General features: G+C 39.5%; 1 protein-coding gene and 1 long non-coding RNA gene across 2 annotated transcripts in view; one reads left to right on the top strand and one right to left on the bottom strand.

The window, feature by feature from the left end:
* The window catches only part of LOC122821843, a 25663-nt gene extending 19499 nt beyond the window's left edge, over positions 1-6164 (top strand). Inside the window, exon 3 of the long non-coding RNA XR_006369076.1 lies at positions 5918-6164. This is a non-coding gene — a long non-coding RNA (uncharacterized LOC122821843). The remainder of the gene's footprint in view (positions 1-5917) is intronic.
* Positions 1-17403, bottom strand: part of LOC122821839 (xylosyltransferase 1-like) — a 23757-nt gene extending 6354 nt beyond the window's left edge. Inside the window, exons 1-8 of the mRNA XM_044100088.1 lie at positions 17039-17403; positions 10207-10705; positions 7675-7838; positions 7104-7306; positions 3694-3774; positions 3023-3239; positions 2390-2566; positions 1288-1556 (exon numbers count right to left, since the gene is read on the bottom strand). Coding sequence (XP_043956023.1) covers positions 1288-1556; positions 2390-2566; positions 3023-3239; positions 3694-3774; positions 7104-7306; positions 7675-7838; positions 10207-10705; positions 17039-17332 — 1904 coding nt within the window. The 5' untranslated portion in view covers positions 17333-17403. The remainder of the gene's footprint in view (positions 1-1287; positions 1557-2389; positions 2567-3022; positions 3240-3693; positions 3775-7103; positions 7307-7674; positions 7839-10206; positions 10706-17038) is intronic.

The raw sequence follows: 17403 nt of genomic DNA, 5'->3' as shown, positions 1-17403 counted from the left end.
ATTTATTTATTTTAAAATTCAAAATCATTTTAGCGTGAATTAAATCTCATTTTGTCCATTCCTGAACTCTGACCAGAGGCCACAGACGGCCCCCGGACTGGATCTGGCCCGCGGGCCCTGAGTGTGACACTGTGGACACCCCTGAGATGGGGGTTCAAACCCAGAAGCTAACATGTTTCAGAACCCTTGATGGAGCTAGAAATCATTTAAAAACATGTTTTAATTCTGGAGGGAAAGGCAGCAGCTGAAGGTGCTTCCAGATGAGTCACAGCTGCTGCAGCTGTTTCTGCTGCAGCTGCTGCAGTTGCTGCTGCTGCTGAGGAAAACGACGTGACGTTTCCAGCCGGCTGCTGCTGCTCCTGCCTCCACCCAGCCTAACCACCAATCCCCACCCAAACCAGCAACAACAGCCTCCTTGTAGCGGTGGGTCTCCGCCCGCAGCGCACACAGAAACCCTCAGAGGGCAGAGACTGAGGCCTGCTTGTGCTGCAGAACAAGCTCGCCTTATCTTTATATTTAATTTGGAGCGAATAAACTCAGCCTGCGGTGAGTTTAGTGGAAAGATGCGTCTCTCTGTCTCCCTGGAAACTGGAGCAGCAGCTTCTCTGAAAACGCTGATTCTACCCAGAATCTGTGAATCTTTATGCCAACTTACAAAAATATGGGATTTTCCACAAGCTTTTAATTTCTACCAGCAACTTCAAGTCATGATGAAGAAAGTGAAACACAAACTGATTTATAGCATTTAAAGCAATTATTTCTTTAAATTTAGATGATTATGTCTCACAGCAACTGAAAAAAATCCTCTAAAAATAAATCTTGCATCAGATTTGTTCATTGCTAAACAAGCTATGTATCTAAAATATGACTGGAAAATTAAGAGGAAGGAAAACCTGGGGTTGAAAGTAAAGTCAATTCAGCAGCAATTTGGTATATATACAAAGTATGAAACGGTTAATAATGATTAATCACTTATTAAAATGATGGTCCACTAATTTAGTTACTGTTTAATTGTTTACAGAAACCAACATATTCAGAGCTTATCAATATAATTTAAAGCAGAACTCCTCAGGTTACACAGTTTTAGCTTCACCTGGATCCAATTCAAGAAATTATTTTTTAAGCAATAAAATGTTGTTGTTTTTTCTAATTTGAAAACGTAATTGAATTTTTTTACTTATTTGCATCTTTGAATGTATTTCTAATACATAAAAAGGTTTAAGTGGTTAGAATGGGTCTCTGTCTCTTTAAAAACTCCCGCTCTCTGTTTTTGCGGACGCGGCGTACCTGCAGCTGTGATCGGCGGGGTGTCCCTGCAGCGACCCGGCGGCGCGCGCCAGGCCCATGCGGGCGAAGGCGTGGTGGTGGCTGAGCGCGGCGTCGGACAGGCCGGACACGCCGTCCGTCTGCTGGTGGAAGACGTTCTCCCAGTAGGCCTGCAGGCCCGGCGTGCCGGACGGATACGCGCCGAACAGGAAGGCGTCCAGCTGGCTGATGACCTCCTGGCTGACGCTGGCCTCGAACTTCCGGGCGAAGAACGTGGGCCTGGAGGCCTGCTGCGGATCAATAACCAATAATTAATCATCCACATTAGCATTTTATCTATTTTCTATCCTTATTTTATGTCAGTGTGTGCACATGTGTGGTCGAGAGCATGACTTCCAACCCCGACATTAGAATAAAACCTCAGCGGCTGCTGCATCCAAAAATACCTGCAGCGGCCTCCAGAACCAGAACTCCTTATAGAACCCGTCCGCAGACGCTGACCTCAGATCTGCCAACGCAGACGCTGCCGAACCACCTCAAAGCGCCGCAGCTAATTTGTGAATACGCGTCTATTCTGGGCTCCTCTGCAGGATCGGTTTCACCCCAGAGAGAGAACCACTCTGCCTCACCGGGTCGAGCAGAACTTCATCCTGATTTGGTCTTTTTAGAGATTTTCTCTCGTCTTTTTTTGTTGAATCATTGAATGTTTGGACAATTACTTCCTCTGTGGAGCTGGAAGGATTTTCTTCTCTTACTTTTTTACCCTCAAGCTGTTGTTTTGATATGTAACCATGGCAACAAACGACTTGTATGGCACTTTAATTGTGTAACTTCTTGTAATCATTGTATAAATTTTGCTGCCTCTTGGCCTGGATTCCCTTGGAAACGAGGATTTTAATCTCAGTGGAACTTTTCTGGTTGAATAAAAGTCAAATAAAAACTAAATAAATGAAAACAGCTGATTAGCATCTTAAAAGCTCAATAATATCTGAAATAGCTACATAATCCATCCGTTTCCTCCATCACAGTAAGGGTCATATCCCCGACTCCAACATCTTTCTACCCAAACGTCCCGACAGACTGAGTTTGGCTTGACGGGCGTCTGCAGGTGAGGCGGACTCACCTGGAGGCGCGGCAGGTCTGAGGGCTTGAAGTCGTTCGGAGAGCAGCCGCACCAGTCCACTATGTGCTTGTACTGGCACTTGCATCCCAGTTTGCGGTTCCAGTTGGTGAGCCTCAGGTTGTTGTCCACCATCGTCTCACAGTGGACGCTGTTCTCCAGGACGGTGTGGAAAAACGACTGGAGAGGAAAAACATTTTTACAAACAAAAGGAAAAGTTAGTTCCCTCCTTCACCAGGTGAGGGCGCCAGTTTGCACAGTTAGCGGATTAAAATCAGGAGAAGAAAACTGTTTATCGGGTAAAGAGGGAGAAGGAAAACAAAACAGACAAGAAACTGTTTGGAATTAAGATAATATTTTATTTTCTTGAAGATTTTAAATGTTAATTTGCACTTTTTAAAACACATAATAAATTATTAATGTTTAGTTTTAACTAAAACTTATTTTTACAATTGTATTTGAATAGTAAACTAAACACATTTTTAGGATTACTCAAAGAAAAACTATTTTTTTCGCTACCTTCTTTATTTTTAAAATAATCTACAAATCCTGATTTTTTAAATTTGAAACATTTTCTTTTGAACAAAAACTGAATGAGTACTGTGAATAAAAAGCGGTGTGTTTGTGTGTCGGTACCTCGGCCGGCAGCAGCGTGTAGCTGTAGAACCGCTTCATATTTCTGACCAGATCGTCCTGCGAGTTCACGACGTAATCCACAAACGGCCGGCTGAGCAGGAACCAATCAGAGCCTCCGTCCACAGACACGCCCTCCGGGATCTTACGGTCTCCCAGGCGCCACATGTGGGTGTCGCACTCGTAGAAAACCCGGTCCAGGCCCTGTTTACGGATGAAACTGGGACAAAGCAGCCTGCGGTTCTTAACTCGCAACCGTTGATCAGCTCTAACAGAGGCTGGAGCTGTTAGAGTCCCTGGATTCATCTTTAATTCATCAATCTTAGAAATGAAATACTTTTAAAACATTTCTACCTGCTCAACAATAAACAACAATATTTTAAACAAATACAGTAGTCACTGCAAAAGGATGTTACTGTAACTCCAAAGCTGAAAAAGGTTTTGCATGTTTGCCTTATTAACAGTAAAGTAACCTGTATGCAAATTCTGAAAAAAAAACTACTTTAATTTAATGAAATTTAAATAATCTCCATTTGAGCTGGCAGGCCAGACTGTTTTGAAAATGTACTTAGGGCCGCACAACATCAGCCTAGGGGCCACAAATGGCCCCTGAACCACACTTTGGACACCCCTGGTTTAATGAACGTAAAACAAGATGGCTGCTGCGTTCTTACCGAGCGTTGTCTCTGCCGTGAGACTTGATGAAGTTCATGTTTCGGTGTTTGGAGAGAAACGCCACCAGCTGGTCGTTGGTCCTGATGACAGATTTACAAATTCATAAAAACCTTAAAAAGCGTCAGAGATTTCACACAGTAGCTGCAGGTTTTTCTGCAGATCTCGTTTTTATCAGGAGTTCAAGGAACAGAAAGAGAAGGAGGACTTCCAGGTCTCTGCTCCACCAGAACCAGAACCAGAACAGAACAGTTACTGCGGACCGAGCCTCGTGGTTTCATATGGACCACAGATTCTCACAGTTTAGCAACAAACATTTAAATTAATAAATGTTTTGATAAAGTAATTCATGCGCCAAACATTTCAACTGAAACATAAAAATAAGAATTTAAATTATATTGTTTTATCAGTTTTCTGTTTTATTTCATTATTCTTCTCTAATTTTTTCATACTATGTATTAATTTAATTTAATTTTAAAAATGTACTTACTGTCACATTTTATTTCACTATTTGTTTTTTCCATATTCTGTTTCTATTACTATTTGTTATTTATATTTATTTACAGTCATCTCCATGTCTTGATGAGGGATTTTACTGAAGTCCAGAATGTTCTGGACTTTGGAGATTTTTTGCATCCATCCCCTGACTGATACTTTTCAACAACCTTTTCTCTGATTGGTTGGAGTGTCCTGCAGTCTTCATGCTGTGATGGGATACTGATGAACCAGTGAATGGACCAGAACCAGCTGCCATCTGTCTGGACCTCTGTTGAATCACAGAGGTTTAAATTTGAATTAATAGGTTTTTAAAATATGGTTTTGTTCAAAGAAGCCACATTTTGTAGATTGATTGATTTGCAAAAGCAATAAAACTAATTTGTTGGAGCGTCAGTGGCTTCGTCTGGACCAACATGGTGAATCCTCTGGATGAAGGAGTGAAACCAGCAGCTGCTCTGTCGTCATGGAACAGGAAGTCTGATGCAGCTTCCTGTGGACGAAGCGCTTCCTGCTCTGAAACCTACCAAAACAATCTTCCATTAAAGGGAAGTGTGAGTTTCCTCGTTTGCTTGCAGCTGATTTATTTCATCGGCTGCAGAGCGAAACACAAAGAGGAAACGGAAACACTTGAGAGGCGCCGGCGCCGCCTGGCGGATCGTCCTGATCACATCCCACTGCAGGGATGTGACTCTGCTCCGTTTAACAAAAACACAACTAGACCATGATCTGTTCTTTCTCCAACGAACAGGAATTCCCTGATTACTTATCGGATTTAAGGGAAAATAAAAATTAGCAGAAAAAATATTAACATTTTATTTCCTGTCATTTTGTCTGAATGTTTCTTCCAGTTTGATTCTTTTTTTTTTTAAAGCCAACAGAAACCTGCAGCACAGAGCTGAAACGATTAATCGTATTAATCACGATTTACTGATAATTGATCAACTCATTTAGAAAAGATTGTTATGATTCTTAATATTCAGAGTAAAATAAAAAACTAGTTTGCTAAAAGAACAACAGAAATTAAGCCAAAACTACCAACATTTATATTCATTTGGATTTACAGAAATATGTCTTTTAACTTTTAACCCATTTTTCTTTATTTTAAGAATTGTTTAATCTCAACGTGTTTTGTGTGTTTTTCTTAATGTATACTGTTTTTAGTTTCTGTGTATAAATACTTTCAGTTTCCTTTGGCTGAAAGTTGTTATTTTAATAAAGTTGTTATTTTAATAAAGATGTTATTTTAATAAAGTTGTTATTTCAATAAAGATGTTATTTTAATAAAGTTGTTATTTGAATAAAGTTGCTTTGCCTGCTCTTCTCTCAAACTCCTCAAATTCAGTTTTAGCTTCAAATTCAGTGAAAAAATCTAAAACCTTTTTCTACCCAATTATTAATCAATGAATCCAGAAAATCACCGATAGATCAGCCACACACTGATTTGAATTGATCAGCTGATGTGTTTTAGCTGCAGATGATCAAATTTTCACTATAGAAATTCTGTTGTTGCATTTTCTGCAAGAAAATATTTATTTTCTTATTTAATGATAATTAAATTGTTTATCTTTTGTTGTAATTCCAAATTGTAGAAAAAAAAGCTTAAATAGTTCAATAAATTGTGCTATTTTTTTAAATCTAATTAGTTAAAATAATCATGAGCTACTGCAGCAGATGAACAATGTGAAACATCTGGTCCAGCCTTCCTGACCTTCACCTTTGACCTCACAGGCATCGACTGATGGTGGCGCCGAAGCTGCGGCTGCGTTATGGATTTTAGCCGGAGGCGCGTTCAGACTGCTGACGATCATCCTGTGTGATCTGACGGTTTTCCGTCCTGATGAGGACAAACGAACCGCAGCGTGGTAAAACAGAAACGCTGCACAGGAAACGCTTCCGACTTCAGGAAAAGAGCCGCCAAAATAAAAGAGTTTCATTCAGAAACAGCAGCTGCTTCCACCGAGCAGCAAACTGACAATCCTGTTTGTTTTTCTCTCATTTCAAGCTGATTTCTTCATCTTTAGATGCAAAAGTTCATGCAGCTGCAGAATAAAAAATCCAGATGCAAAAATATTGGTGACATTCAGTCATATTCAATAAATCAGATTATATGTTCTTTGACAGTAATTCTTCATTCCACCCACTTTTAATTTCTGTATTTAAAGTATTTTTTATTTAATTTTCTAATCTTAAATGCAGGTTTTTATTAGCTGTAGATGGAAAATAATCATAATTAACAGAAATACAGACTTACAAACATCAGTCTGTGTGGAATAATCTATGAAATAATCTTTACTCTGTGCATTGAGTTTCAATAATATTCTAATTTACTGAGCAGGTCTGCACTGCAAAAACACAAAATCTTACCAGTTATTTTTAGTCTTTTTTCTGACGCCGACGTCTTGATGCACTGGAAATAAAACAAAACTAACTTACAAATAACTTTTCTGCAAGACATAGAAGATTGTTTTACGTCAATAATTCTTAAATATTGATAAGAAAAAATATACTGGTAGATTTGTTTCACGTAAATCAAAACATTTTTCCAACATTTGATGTATAAAAATCTGCCACTGAAGCTAGTAGTTGTTATCAATATCAAGTTATTATTGACATAAAACAGGCTTCTGTGTCTTGCAGAAAAGTTATCTGTAAGTTGGCTTTGTCTTATTTTGAATGTCGAGTGAGATTTTATGTTTTTACAGTGAAATTATAAAAGCGAAAATGGAAATCTTACTAATCCTGTAATTTGTTTCTAGATTTGTAGGATTTCTGAAGTGCAAGGGGTTCAGAAATCCTGCAGGGTCTGACTGGAGGACAGGAACCAGAACCGCATCGCTCAAAACCACAGAAGAAGAACCGATAAATGTTGAGTTGGGAAGAAAAGCAGAACAGGTTCTAAACGAGCGGATCTGACCTGATGGGGTAGTCGGCGGCGCTCAGGTTGATGAAGAAGTCCCAGGACCAGTCGGCCATTTTGAGGAGGTCGTCCATGCTGCGCAGGTACATCGTCAGGAGACTGGCTCCGCCCCAAATGGTCGCCATCCTCCAGGGCGTCACTCTGACGTTGGGGAACCGGCCCGCCAGAGACAGAACCTCTTGGTGGAGGTAATCGGACCTCTGAGATGAACGGAACCCACCAAGATGGAGTTAAACTTTATCAAGGTTGGATAGTTTTAGACTTTATTAATAATTTATACAACTTTCATATAATGAAGGTTCTTCGTAATAAAAAACCTGCAGATATTCATGAAAAACATAAAAAAAAGAAAAGCCTGAACACTTGGGGAGCAATTTCTGTTTTAATATCAGCTTTATATTGTTTGATTTATGGATCTTTTTTCAGCAGATTCCCCCGGTTCTGACGGACTCAGTCGGTTCTGACGGACTCGGTCGGTTCTGACGGACTCAGCCGGTTCTGACGGACTCGGTCGGTTCTGACGGACTCGGTCGGTTCTGACGGACTCGGTCGGTTCTGACGGACTCACCTGGTCCACATGGATGTAGTAGAAGTGCGATGTGTGGTAAATGGCCTTGAAGAGCCGCTGGAACTGCCGCGCTGCGCGGCCGTGGACGACCAGGACGAAGGCGACTCGGACCGGCGGCGAGGCGGCGGCGCCGCCGTCCCACTGAACGTTAAGGTTAGCTTTACCTGGACAGGGAGGAGACGGGGTCAAAGGTCAGTCTGCATCATATTTCCATACTATACACTATAATTACACTGAAAAAACAAAATTCAACGAGTTTCTAAGATCTTAGAAACTTTAAATATGACAAAACTGTAGATAAATAATTTTATTTCCAAGTTAACAATTATTAACATTAGATAACAAAGTTTCAGTTTCATTGGGAAAAGACATTTTTCCCATAAGTGAAATAATCTGCTGGTGATAGTTTTTATCCATATTAAGGAATTATTGATTTAAAACAAGAGTCTATATCTTTTAGAATAGTTATTTTTTATTTTAATCTCATTTCAAGTGTATTCATCCCAACCTGTAAAAACTTTTAGTCTTTCTTTTTGGTGCCTCTGGTGAAAATGTTGCATCTGTATTTAAATTTTAAAAAGTCATTAAGAGACTTTTTCCACTTGTGGCACTAAAAGTAGCAGTAAATTGATCTTTATGAACTTTAGATCTGTTTTTCTAAAGCTCTAATCTATGTGCTCTTCAACATAAAACAACATTATTTTAAAAATTAAAAAGAATAAATTAATGTTTTTAAATTCAGATTTAATAATAAATGGACGTTTTTAACCAATTATAGACAATTTTTCCAGTATTTAATTTCCACAAAGTAGTTGTATGATTTTATGATAGATGTGCTACTTTATGTTGTTTTTAGTTTATCTTTGTTTTAAATACTAAAAATAAAAATAGGACACTGGTTATTTAAAAATGGTAATAGCCTACATGAACTAAACTAAAGTAGATATTTGTCCTTTTTTCCACTTTAAGTTTCATGTCTCTGTCTGGAGAGAAAATTGGATGAAAAGGTTGTAAACGTTTTTACTTTGGGGTAAAATCCAAATAAAACCCGTGGAAACCGGGTCTAAAAACTTTTCTGAAGCTCTAGAAAGCAGAAGAAATGCTCTGCGAGCGGGTCCAGGTTTGCAGAACAATCGAGCGAGTTCCTGGCTGCGGGCCACGCTGAACGCCCTCAACGTGGCCCGAAAACCTGAAACCGACTAAAGGAAATCAGAACCAGCGCCAGTCCTTGGACCTAATGACTACTGTGTCATCAAAGGAAGCTGTAATCATATAAATGAAGCGCGGGGCGGCGCTTACGCCGAGCCATTAGTCAGCCTTTGCAGAGAAAGACTACAAACGGGTTGTTTAATTAGGGTGTAATTACCCAGCATCCTCTCTGCGTCTCTTCGTACTACAGATCCTGAAAATAGAGCTGCCAACCACAGAGATGGCTCTCTGCTGCTTCTGCTAAAAATGTTCCTCAAACGGTAAATTTAGAGAGAAGAACGAGGCGCAGCTGGATCCGGCGTTTAGAACCCGGAGAGCTGCTGCCAGATGGAACGATTAATCAGATTAATCAGATTAATCAGATTCATCAGATTAATCAAATTAATCAGATTTATCAGATTTATCAGATTCATCAGATTAATCAAATTAATCAGATTAATCAGATTAATCAGATTAATCAAATTAATCAGATTAATCAGATTAATCAGATTAATCAGATTCATCGTCAAATAATTTAATAATATGTACCGTTTTTTACTAATATAATCTAAAGAAACATTTCCCAAAAGAACAACAAACTCAGAGCAGATATGGAGCCAAAACTGTAAAAGGTTGATAAAAACTCATTTGTCTGAAAATGTTTCTCCAAAACCTCTAAAGCCGCAGTTTCAGCTCCGCCGGGTCCAAGTTCACTAAATGGATTCTGTTTCATTGCACTTAAGGAAATAAAATGTTTATTTTCTTTCTTTCTTTATTTTTATTTATTTATTTTCTAATATTACATAAAATGCTAAAGCCGCTGATTGAAAAATATGGCGATTTGTCAGCATAATCATCAGATCAATAATAATCAATTGATTACTGAAATAACAGATACAGTGCCGGCCCAAGGCATATGTGTGTTAGGCGTCTGTTTAAGGCCCCCACACCACCAGGGGGCCACCAAGAGCAAAGATTTCAAATTTTGACATTTTCAAGATTTTTCTAGAAAATATTAGATTTTTTTCCAGAAAATGTTCAACTTTGTAAATTCTGAATCCATCAGTATTAGTTATTGTAACGTTAAAAAGATGAACATTTCTGCCAAAATACGTCAGAAAAGAGTCAGGAATTTCTGAGTTGAAAGATTTCTAGATAAAACATGGACACTTCTGATACTGAAAAGTCTTAAAACAGAAAGCTTCGACAATTTTTCTGATTTAGTATTTTCCAGTAAATTTCTGACTTTGGAGACTCAAAAATCTGAAATCTTTTTTCTAAAAGATTTCAGATTTTTTCCGGTAAATTTTGACCTTTTTAAACTCTGAATTGAACGGTTCTGACCTTGGATCGGACAGTAGCGCGGGACTTTCTCCGGCATCAGCGCCCGCTCTTTGTGCTTGCAGTAGACCTCCACGATGCGCTGCCGGCACTCGCGGCTCTTGGCTCTGGACAGAGCGGAAATGGCCTCCTTCCCGCTGATCTCGCACTGCGGCCGCTCCCTGTTGGGCTCCGGACCCGGCGGCAGTGGGGGCGACCCGGGCCGCTTCGTCTGGAAGAAGGTGGCGTCCTGATTGGAGCCCTGAGCCGGCGCCGGGACGGTCAGGATGTGGGTCTGGTTGGGAGCTTGAGAAAGGACCGGAGCATGCTTTAGGACTTCATTTCCCAGCATGCCTTGGTTCTTTTCCAGCTTCCGCTTGCTGTTTGCAGCGGCGAGATGCTGACGCTGCGACCGCGCTCCCAGGTTGCTGTTGCTGTCGATGTTGTCAAAGTCTTTGGGAACCGAGTTCTCGTTGTTGTTGCTGTCGGGACGGAGCTTTGGACGGTGGGGACGGTGGACATCCTGCAGGCGGAAGGACAAAACATCAGGAAGACAAAACTAACCGCTAATCCACAACCACACATCAGAGCCGCACAGACACAGAACAAAGAAGTACATTTAGAACAAAAACACTGAAGTATCTGAGTTTGAAAAGTAGAAAATCTGCTTGAAAAAATGTCAGAAATTGAGATTTTAACCTCAGCAATTTTCTAGATAAAACGTTGAGAGTTTGAAATGTACGGAGGAGGAAAACATTTAAAATTTTGGAAATTTTCAGAGTTTCAAAAGCAGAAATTATTTGATTTTTCAAAGTCAAAAATTCTTTGTTTTTTCTTTTATTAAATCATTTTTGAAAAATAAAATTTCTGATAAGTTTTGCTGCAGCTCTACTCCTCTTTTTCTATCCTCAGTGACCCTACAGTTGTACTAAACTCACAAAGGAGGAGCTTAAAAGTCCATAAATATTAGATTTATCTAGGATTAAAAATGTACATATTAGATTAGAGAAACAAAATGGCTGGTTAAGATGTTTCTCTTGTTCAGTCTCATTAAAACAACAGCAGTATAGTTTAACTTTGGCTTTAAATATGAATGAAAATGTGGTGTAGTGCATTCAAAGTGTTTGTGATCCAGCAGCTCAGCATCGTGACCTCGATGGGTTTCCTAATCCCACAAATCGCCCCATTTCTGTCTTTCCCAGAGATAAACGATGCGTTTGAGTGTGTGGGAGAAAGCAGCGGTATCAGCTCCGACCACCTGCTCCACAGACAACCTCTCATTATCTCATCTCTAATATCAGCTCAGAGGAATGTGTGAGTGCAGAGAAGCGGTGAATATTCCCGGCTCTCCAGGCAGCGCTGTGATTAAAACGGGAAGAGATAAAAACCTCGAAACGAATTAAACTCTGAGGATTTATTCTCCTCCTCCTGAGCTTTCACAACCTGAAACTACAGCAGATAACATGCTGCTCATGTTTTCATTACTCAGGATGACCAAACATCACAGATGTCCTACCAGTGGCGACCCAAAATGGGGGCCACAAAGGGAACATGGACCCCCGGAAAAATCCTGGCCACCTCAAGTAATCATGCTCAGTTTATACAAACGTACACAGAATACTGTGAAATCTGAAAGATTAAAATATAAATGGATATAATTTAAAACTTGAAAAAAGAAATGGGGGGTTGGAATATTTTTTGACACAAACTCTCTGAGTGGAACTTTTATATTCACGTGTTTCTGGTACGCCCATGAACATGACGCACAACGCCAGCTACATCGGCTGGCGGGTGACCTTTACTTCAAAAATGATGTGATTGATCACCAGAAAACACTAATGAAAACCAGAAACTGACTAAATAAGTGATATTTCTAATTAAAAACCTTTTTGTTGCTAAATTATTGAAGAAATTCATGTAGGAGATCAAAAACAACATTTAAAGATTTTAATCTGTTGTTCAAGTTCTTCAACCATCTGATTGGAGCAAAGAGTTTCAGGAAGTCCTGACAATTCATGGAGATTCTTTAGAAATATGAACTGTGGATGCTAACATTAGCGCTAGCTGCTACATGATTAGCATTGAGATGCTATTTTAGGCTTGAATAGCTTGGCTTATGGGCTATGTACATTTAACAAAACTTAAACACGACAGTCGTCTTTTCCAGCATCCAATCAGATCGTTTTCTAAGCAGACGTTGTCTGTGCATCAGATTTGTGAGCGTACCGGAAACATGTGAATACAAAGGTTCCACTCAGAAAAAAGGCAAAAAAAACAACAAAAATAATTAATTACGTTAAAATGTTTTACACATTACAATCCATAATCAAAATTGTAAACAAAACAATGTTTTTAATTGCAAACTAAAAGCTCTTGACAGAAAAGGTATTTCTCCTCCCGTCACAGACAGAAAAGCGCTGCATTTTTTCCCAGAATGCCGTGCAGTCCTTGGAGACGGTCTGCAGCTAAAATACCAGCGTTTACCTACAAACACATCCGTCTTTCTTCCTACCAGAGTGCGTGGCGTCCTGCTGGGAGACGCCGGCCTCGCCGCCCAGCAGGAGGTCCTGCAAAGAAACGAGTCCTGAGGCAGAAAGACGAGAGACGGAGGCTCCAGAGGGAAAGAGTCAAGATGTTGGATCAGGAAATAAATGTTATTTATAAAACAATTAATTTTAAATAAAAATATCTGAAACATTTTTATTTATACTGATGATCTGAGAGGAGTGTAGGAACTTCTCCTGATGCATTTCATTGTTTCTCTGGGTGTAAATATGATGTGACACAGAAACATTTAGTTGAGTTTATATTCATCTGTGAACAAAGATAAAAATGTTCAAAGTGAACAGATCAGTTGAGCAGGTTGATGTTCAGCTCTGATTTTGGTTTTAATGGTTTATTACAGATAGAAACAATAAATCTTAAGGAAGAAACATATTTCAAACATTTCAACTAAAAAACAAAAAACCTTTTAGATTAATCTCAGAAACTCTTTTAAAAAATTTGGAAACTCAAAGATTTTTGACTTTTGAAACTTTCTGAAAATTTCTGAAATTAATCTCAAAAGTTCAACATTTTTTTCTATCAAATATTTGATTTAGGATTACCTGAAAGGTTCGGCAATAAATAAAATGTATGTTTTAACAAGCATTAAAAAACTAAAACAATTAATGAGGAGATATGCAGTGATGGTTTCTTCCTGGGAACTGAGTTAACGCAATGCATTCTGGGATTCAGAGTTTTTACGAATCTCTTTTCTTTTCAGTCCTTTAATCTGGTTGAGACCAGAAAAATCTGCAGGTGAAACAGAAGAGATTTGTGATTTTTCAGCAGGTCGTTGGTCAGACGTCAGCGAGGCGTCGCCTCCAGCTGCAGTTATGAAGAGTTCAGAGAAGTTTAAACCCTCATAATGAGCTCTTTCATCGGCGTACACTGCCGCTCTGTCAGGCAGCGGTTCATTAGAAAAGCTCCGGGGTCGATGTGTTTGCACTCCGGGACTCTGAAGGTAATGAAAACAGAACGGTTCAAACTGCAGCTGGAGAACCAGAACCAAACCGGGTCAAACTTCAGACCCTCACAGTGTTTTAGAGATGTTCTCCTTTCTAAAGGTCTAATCCCAGATTTTTACCAAACGTTTGCAGAGAAAATTTCTCTGCTGGAACCTGAAGGAATCAGAAACTAAGAACTGACGGCTCAGTAATGATGCTTATTTAGATTTATGTCTGAGTTCATCTGCAGAAACACAAGAAGGCCTGGGAATGATGAACATCTTAAAAAATAAAGCATTCAACATGTCAAAGTGAAGAAATTCACTCATTATGTCAGGATTTTCTTTTAAAAGTCTTAATTTGTCACATGTAATCAAATAAAGTTGGTCAAATTTACTGTCTTTACGTTTTTTTAACATTTCCGTTTAATAGGTTTTCTTGGATAAACTCAGTTTGTTGCTGGTTGATGTAATTTATGTCAGTTGGATCAACTGTTTCCTTTTTTCAGTGGAGTTTCTCCCGCTTTGCATTAAATGTTCAACCTGCTGTTTGATGCAGAGGCTGATGGAGAGTTTTATTCCAAAACGTCGTAATCTGACGGTGAGACCTGCAGGGATTACAGTCAGTCTGTCCAGGAATAATCTCAAAGAAATGCAAAAAAAAAAAAAACATTAAGCAGATTTTTAGCTTTTATATCAATGTTTGAAGCTGATTCACCAAAAATAGAGGAACCGATTTCCATAAATAAAACTCATTGTTTTACTTCTGTTTCATCTGATATTCAGTAAACTTTCCTTAAATCTCTGGTTTTCTCCTGCAGAATAAAAAACACTGAAAATGTTTTTCTTTTTGGTTATTTTATTTCCCATTATGATAAAATGATTACAGGCAAATTAAAACCTTCTGAGAGTAATTAAAGAAAACGTTACTCTGATCAGAGTTTGCTGAATTTAAACTGATTTTTATTGAACTTATTAAACTTGGGAAATAAACAACTTGCAAAATGAATCGTTTTCTTTTAATCTGCAAACGACCGACTGCTTTATTAGTTTGACTGAAACATTGAACCTTAATAACATCATTATAATTCCTGGGGATTTTATTGTGTTTGATTATTTCATTTTGTTTTGAAGTTTTGATTTTTAGTTTTTACATCCTGACATCATGGAGTTCATCCAAACGGACGAAAACTATTGCTGCGATGCAGTATCAATATATTGATTTGGTCTAGTCAAATCACAGAGTCATACAAGTACAACCTACATCAAACAGGAAACCAAGACCAGAATCTTGGAAATAAATGAAAAACAAATTTAAAACATAAAACATGAGACATTAATGAAAACATTAAATCTCAAAACTTCCTGTTTTGAGTAACTTTCTTTTATCTGGACTTTCAGAACCAATTTCTAAACCCAATCAGTGTTTGAAAGTTATTAATCACTAAAAATGACTTTCATCCGTTTTTACGAGTAAACTGAGTATTTAAGGATTAACAATCTCAACTTCACTAGGAAGCAGAAATCCCATCAGTCAAACCGGATCGGAAGTAATCCTTTAATCTGATCGGACCCGGCCGTCAGAGCAGAATCTGCGTCAGGTTCTGACTTCACCAACAAACCGGTTTCACTTTGGGACGAAACCAACCTGTAAACTCAGCTTCCTGTTTTAGCCACCGAGAAGAATCAAACTGTGGTAATGGCCTAGTCAAAGTCCAGATGTGAAGCTGGATGTGTCATAAAACTGATGGCTGACCTCAAAACAAATCAATGTTTTAACTGTTTATTCATCATAAAAAGTTCATGCAAACAAAACTGGATCTAAAGAAACAGGAAGGAGCGACCATATATGGACGTCACATTGTTGCTCTTTACATTTGCAGACGGTTAACAAACTTTTCTGACCAAAATTAAATATTTTTTAACAGAAATACGTCAAATGTATGAGGCCACTTATCAGCGACACAGAAAAGGAACCGGATCACCAAGGCAACCACAGGTGTTGTTTGTGAGCATAAAGTGTATCAAATATGAACAAGATGCTACGTTCACACAGCCTAAATGATTCAGATGTAATATTCAGTTTAACGCGACAAACACAAAGTGATTCTATCTGCTAGCAGTGATTTGCATAAATAATATGCAGGAGAAAATAATTTTAACATTTGGGAATAAAAATAATTTGAAATATAAGCTGTAAGTGAGTTGCACCAGTTGCTTCCTGTCCTGTAAATATTTGAAAGAGAAGAGGTTCAGAAATGCTCCATGAAGCGTTTTCAGCTCATTTAGATCTAAATTACGTTGAATCTGATCAAACTAGAGCAGGATCAGAGGAAGTGCTGCTGGTTCCAGTCTGGACCCGCCGCCTGGTTCTGCTGGGGGATTCGTTTCCCAAACAACCCTAAAAACTCCTCCTGTGTTTTATTTTTATCATATTTAAACACCAAACATTCGAGCAAAAATAAATCGTCAAATTAATTCAGTAAAATCTGAATGAATTTAAAATTTATTTCCAATATATAGAAAATTAGTAGATTCTTAAATAACTGACGTTTCTGAATATCTTTGCTTATTAAGTCAAGAGCCACTTTTCCAAAAACATCAAATCATCTGATAAAAATAACAAATCCAATCAAATAATTAGTAATTCTAATTATAATCAATCAAAATCATCAAACAGCAAAACGCTCTCTGGTTTTAAAAATCGTAATAAATGGGCACAAAGAGAAGATCATATTTCAAAAATTTGTTAAAACTACAAATAGAGTATTTCAAAATAAATCTCTCACGTGCAACACAAATTATAAAACAATTTGGTCATGTTCAATTTAATTCCTTAACCTGCTGTTTTACAAAACCAAAATCTGAAGCTGTCAAGCATGGAGGTGGCAGCATGATGCTGGGGAGAGAGAAAGATTTCCTCCAAATCCTTCAGCTTTAAACCAAATCATCCCGTTCAAACTGAGAGCTGCAGCGTGAGTCCTGCAAAAACCGCAGCGCTTTAACAATCCGGGCTCAAAGTGGGAAGATCAGAGCCTCACCGAGTAATGAAAGGACAGGAAAGTGGATCCCTGCAATAAAAAATCCTCCGTATTTTTCCTCTTAATGTGGATTCATGTCCTGACAACACAGAAACACCTGGAACGCTGGAAAACACGACCAGAATCCGCGCTGCAGCACAAAGAGGAGCAAAACCTCCAGAAACGTTCCGGCTTAAAAATAATCAGATGTTTAAAACAAAGACCCGGAATATTTAACCCAGAACCAGAGAGGCGGCTGCGCTGCTGCCTCCAGGAAGAAGATGCAGCCTGGCCTCAGAGAGAACCACAGCAGCATTAAACACGCGTGGAAATCATGAGTGAAACCCACCGGCTGCAGCTTGAGTCGAGCGGCCGCCTTCCCGTGCAGCGCGGCGGCTTCCCGCGGCGGCTCGTCGCTCCGCTGCGGCCCCCTCCACCGGCGCTCCGTGGCGGCTTTGTTGAGCCCCCCGCTCCGCTCGTCCCGCTTCTCCCGGCTTCGGGCGCCCGCGTCCCCGCCGGCGGAGTCCAGGCTGCTGAAGTTCCACACCACCAGGGTCTGGATGAGCAGCAGCGCCGCGGCGGCCAGCAGCAGCGTGGAGCGGGAGCGGCGCGCCAGCCGCCGGGCGCACGGGGTGCCGACCATCTCCCTCCGGTTCACCGAGAGCCCCGTCCGCTAAACGCAGACAGCGGGGTGTGAATGCTCCCCTCCGCGGC

Source organism: Gambusia affinis, linkage group LG19, assembly GCF_019740435.1.
Source record: "Gambusia affinis linkage group LG19, SWU_Gaff_1.0, whole genome shotgun sequence".
Taxonomy (NCBI): Eukaryota; Metazoa; Chordata; class Actinopteri; order Cyprinodontiformes; family Poeciliidae; genus Gambusia; species Gambusia affinis.
The sequence above is the reverse complement of the archived record's forward strand: the minus strand, read 5'-3'. Positions and strand labels throughout refer to the sequence as shown.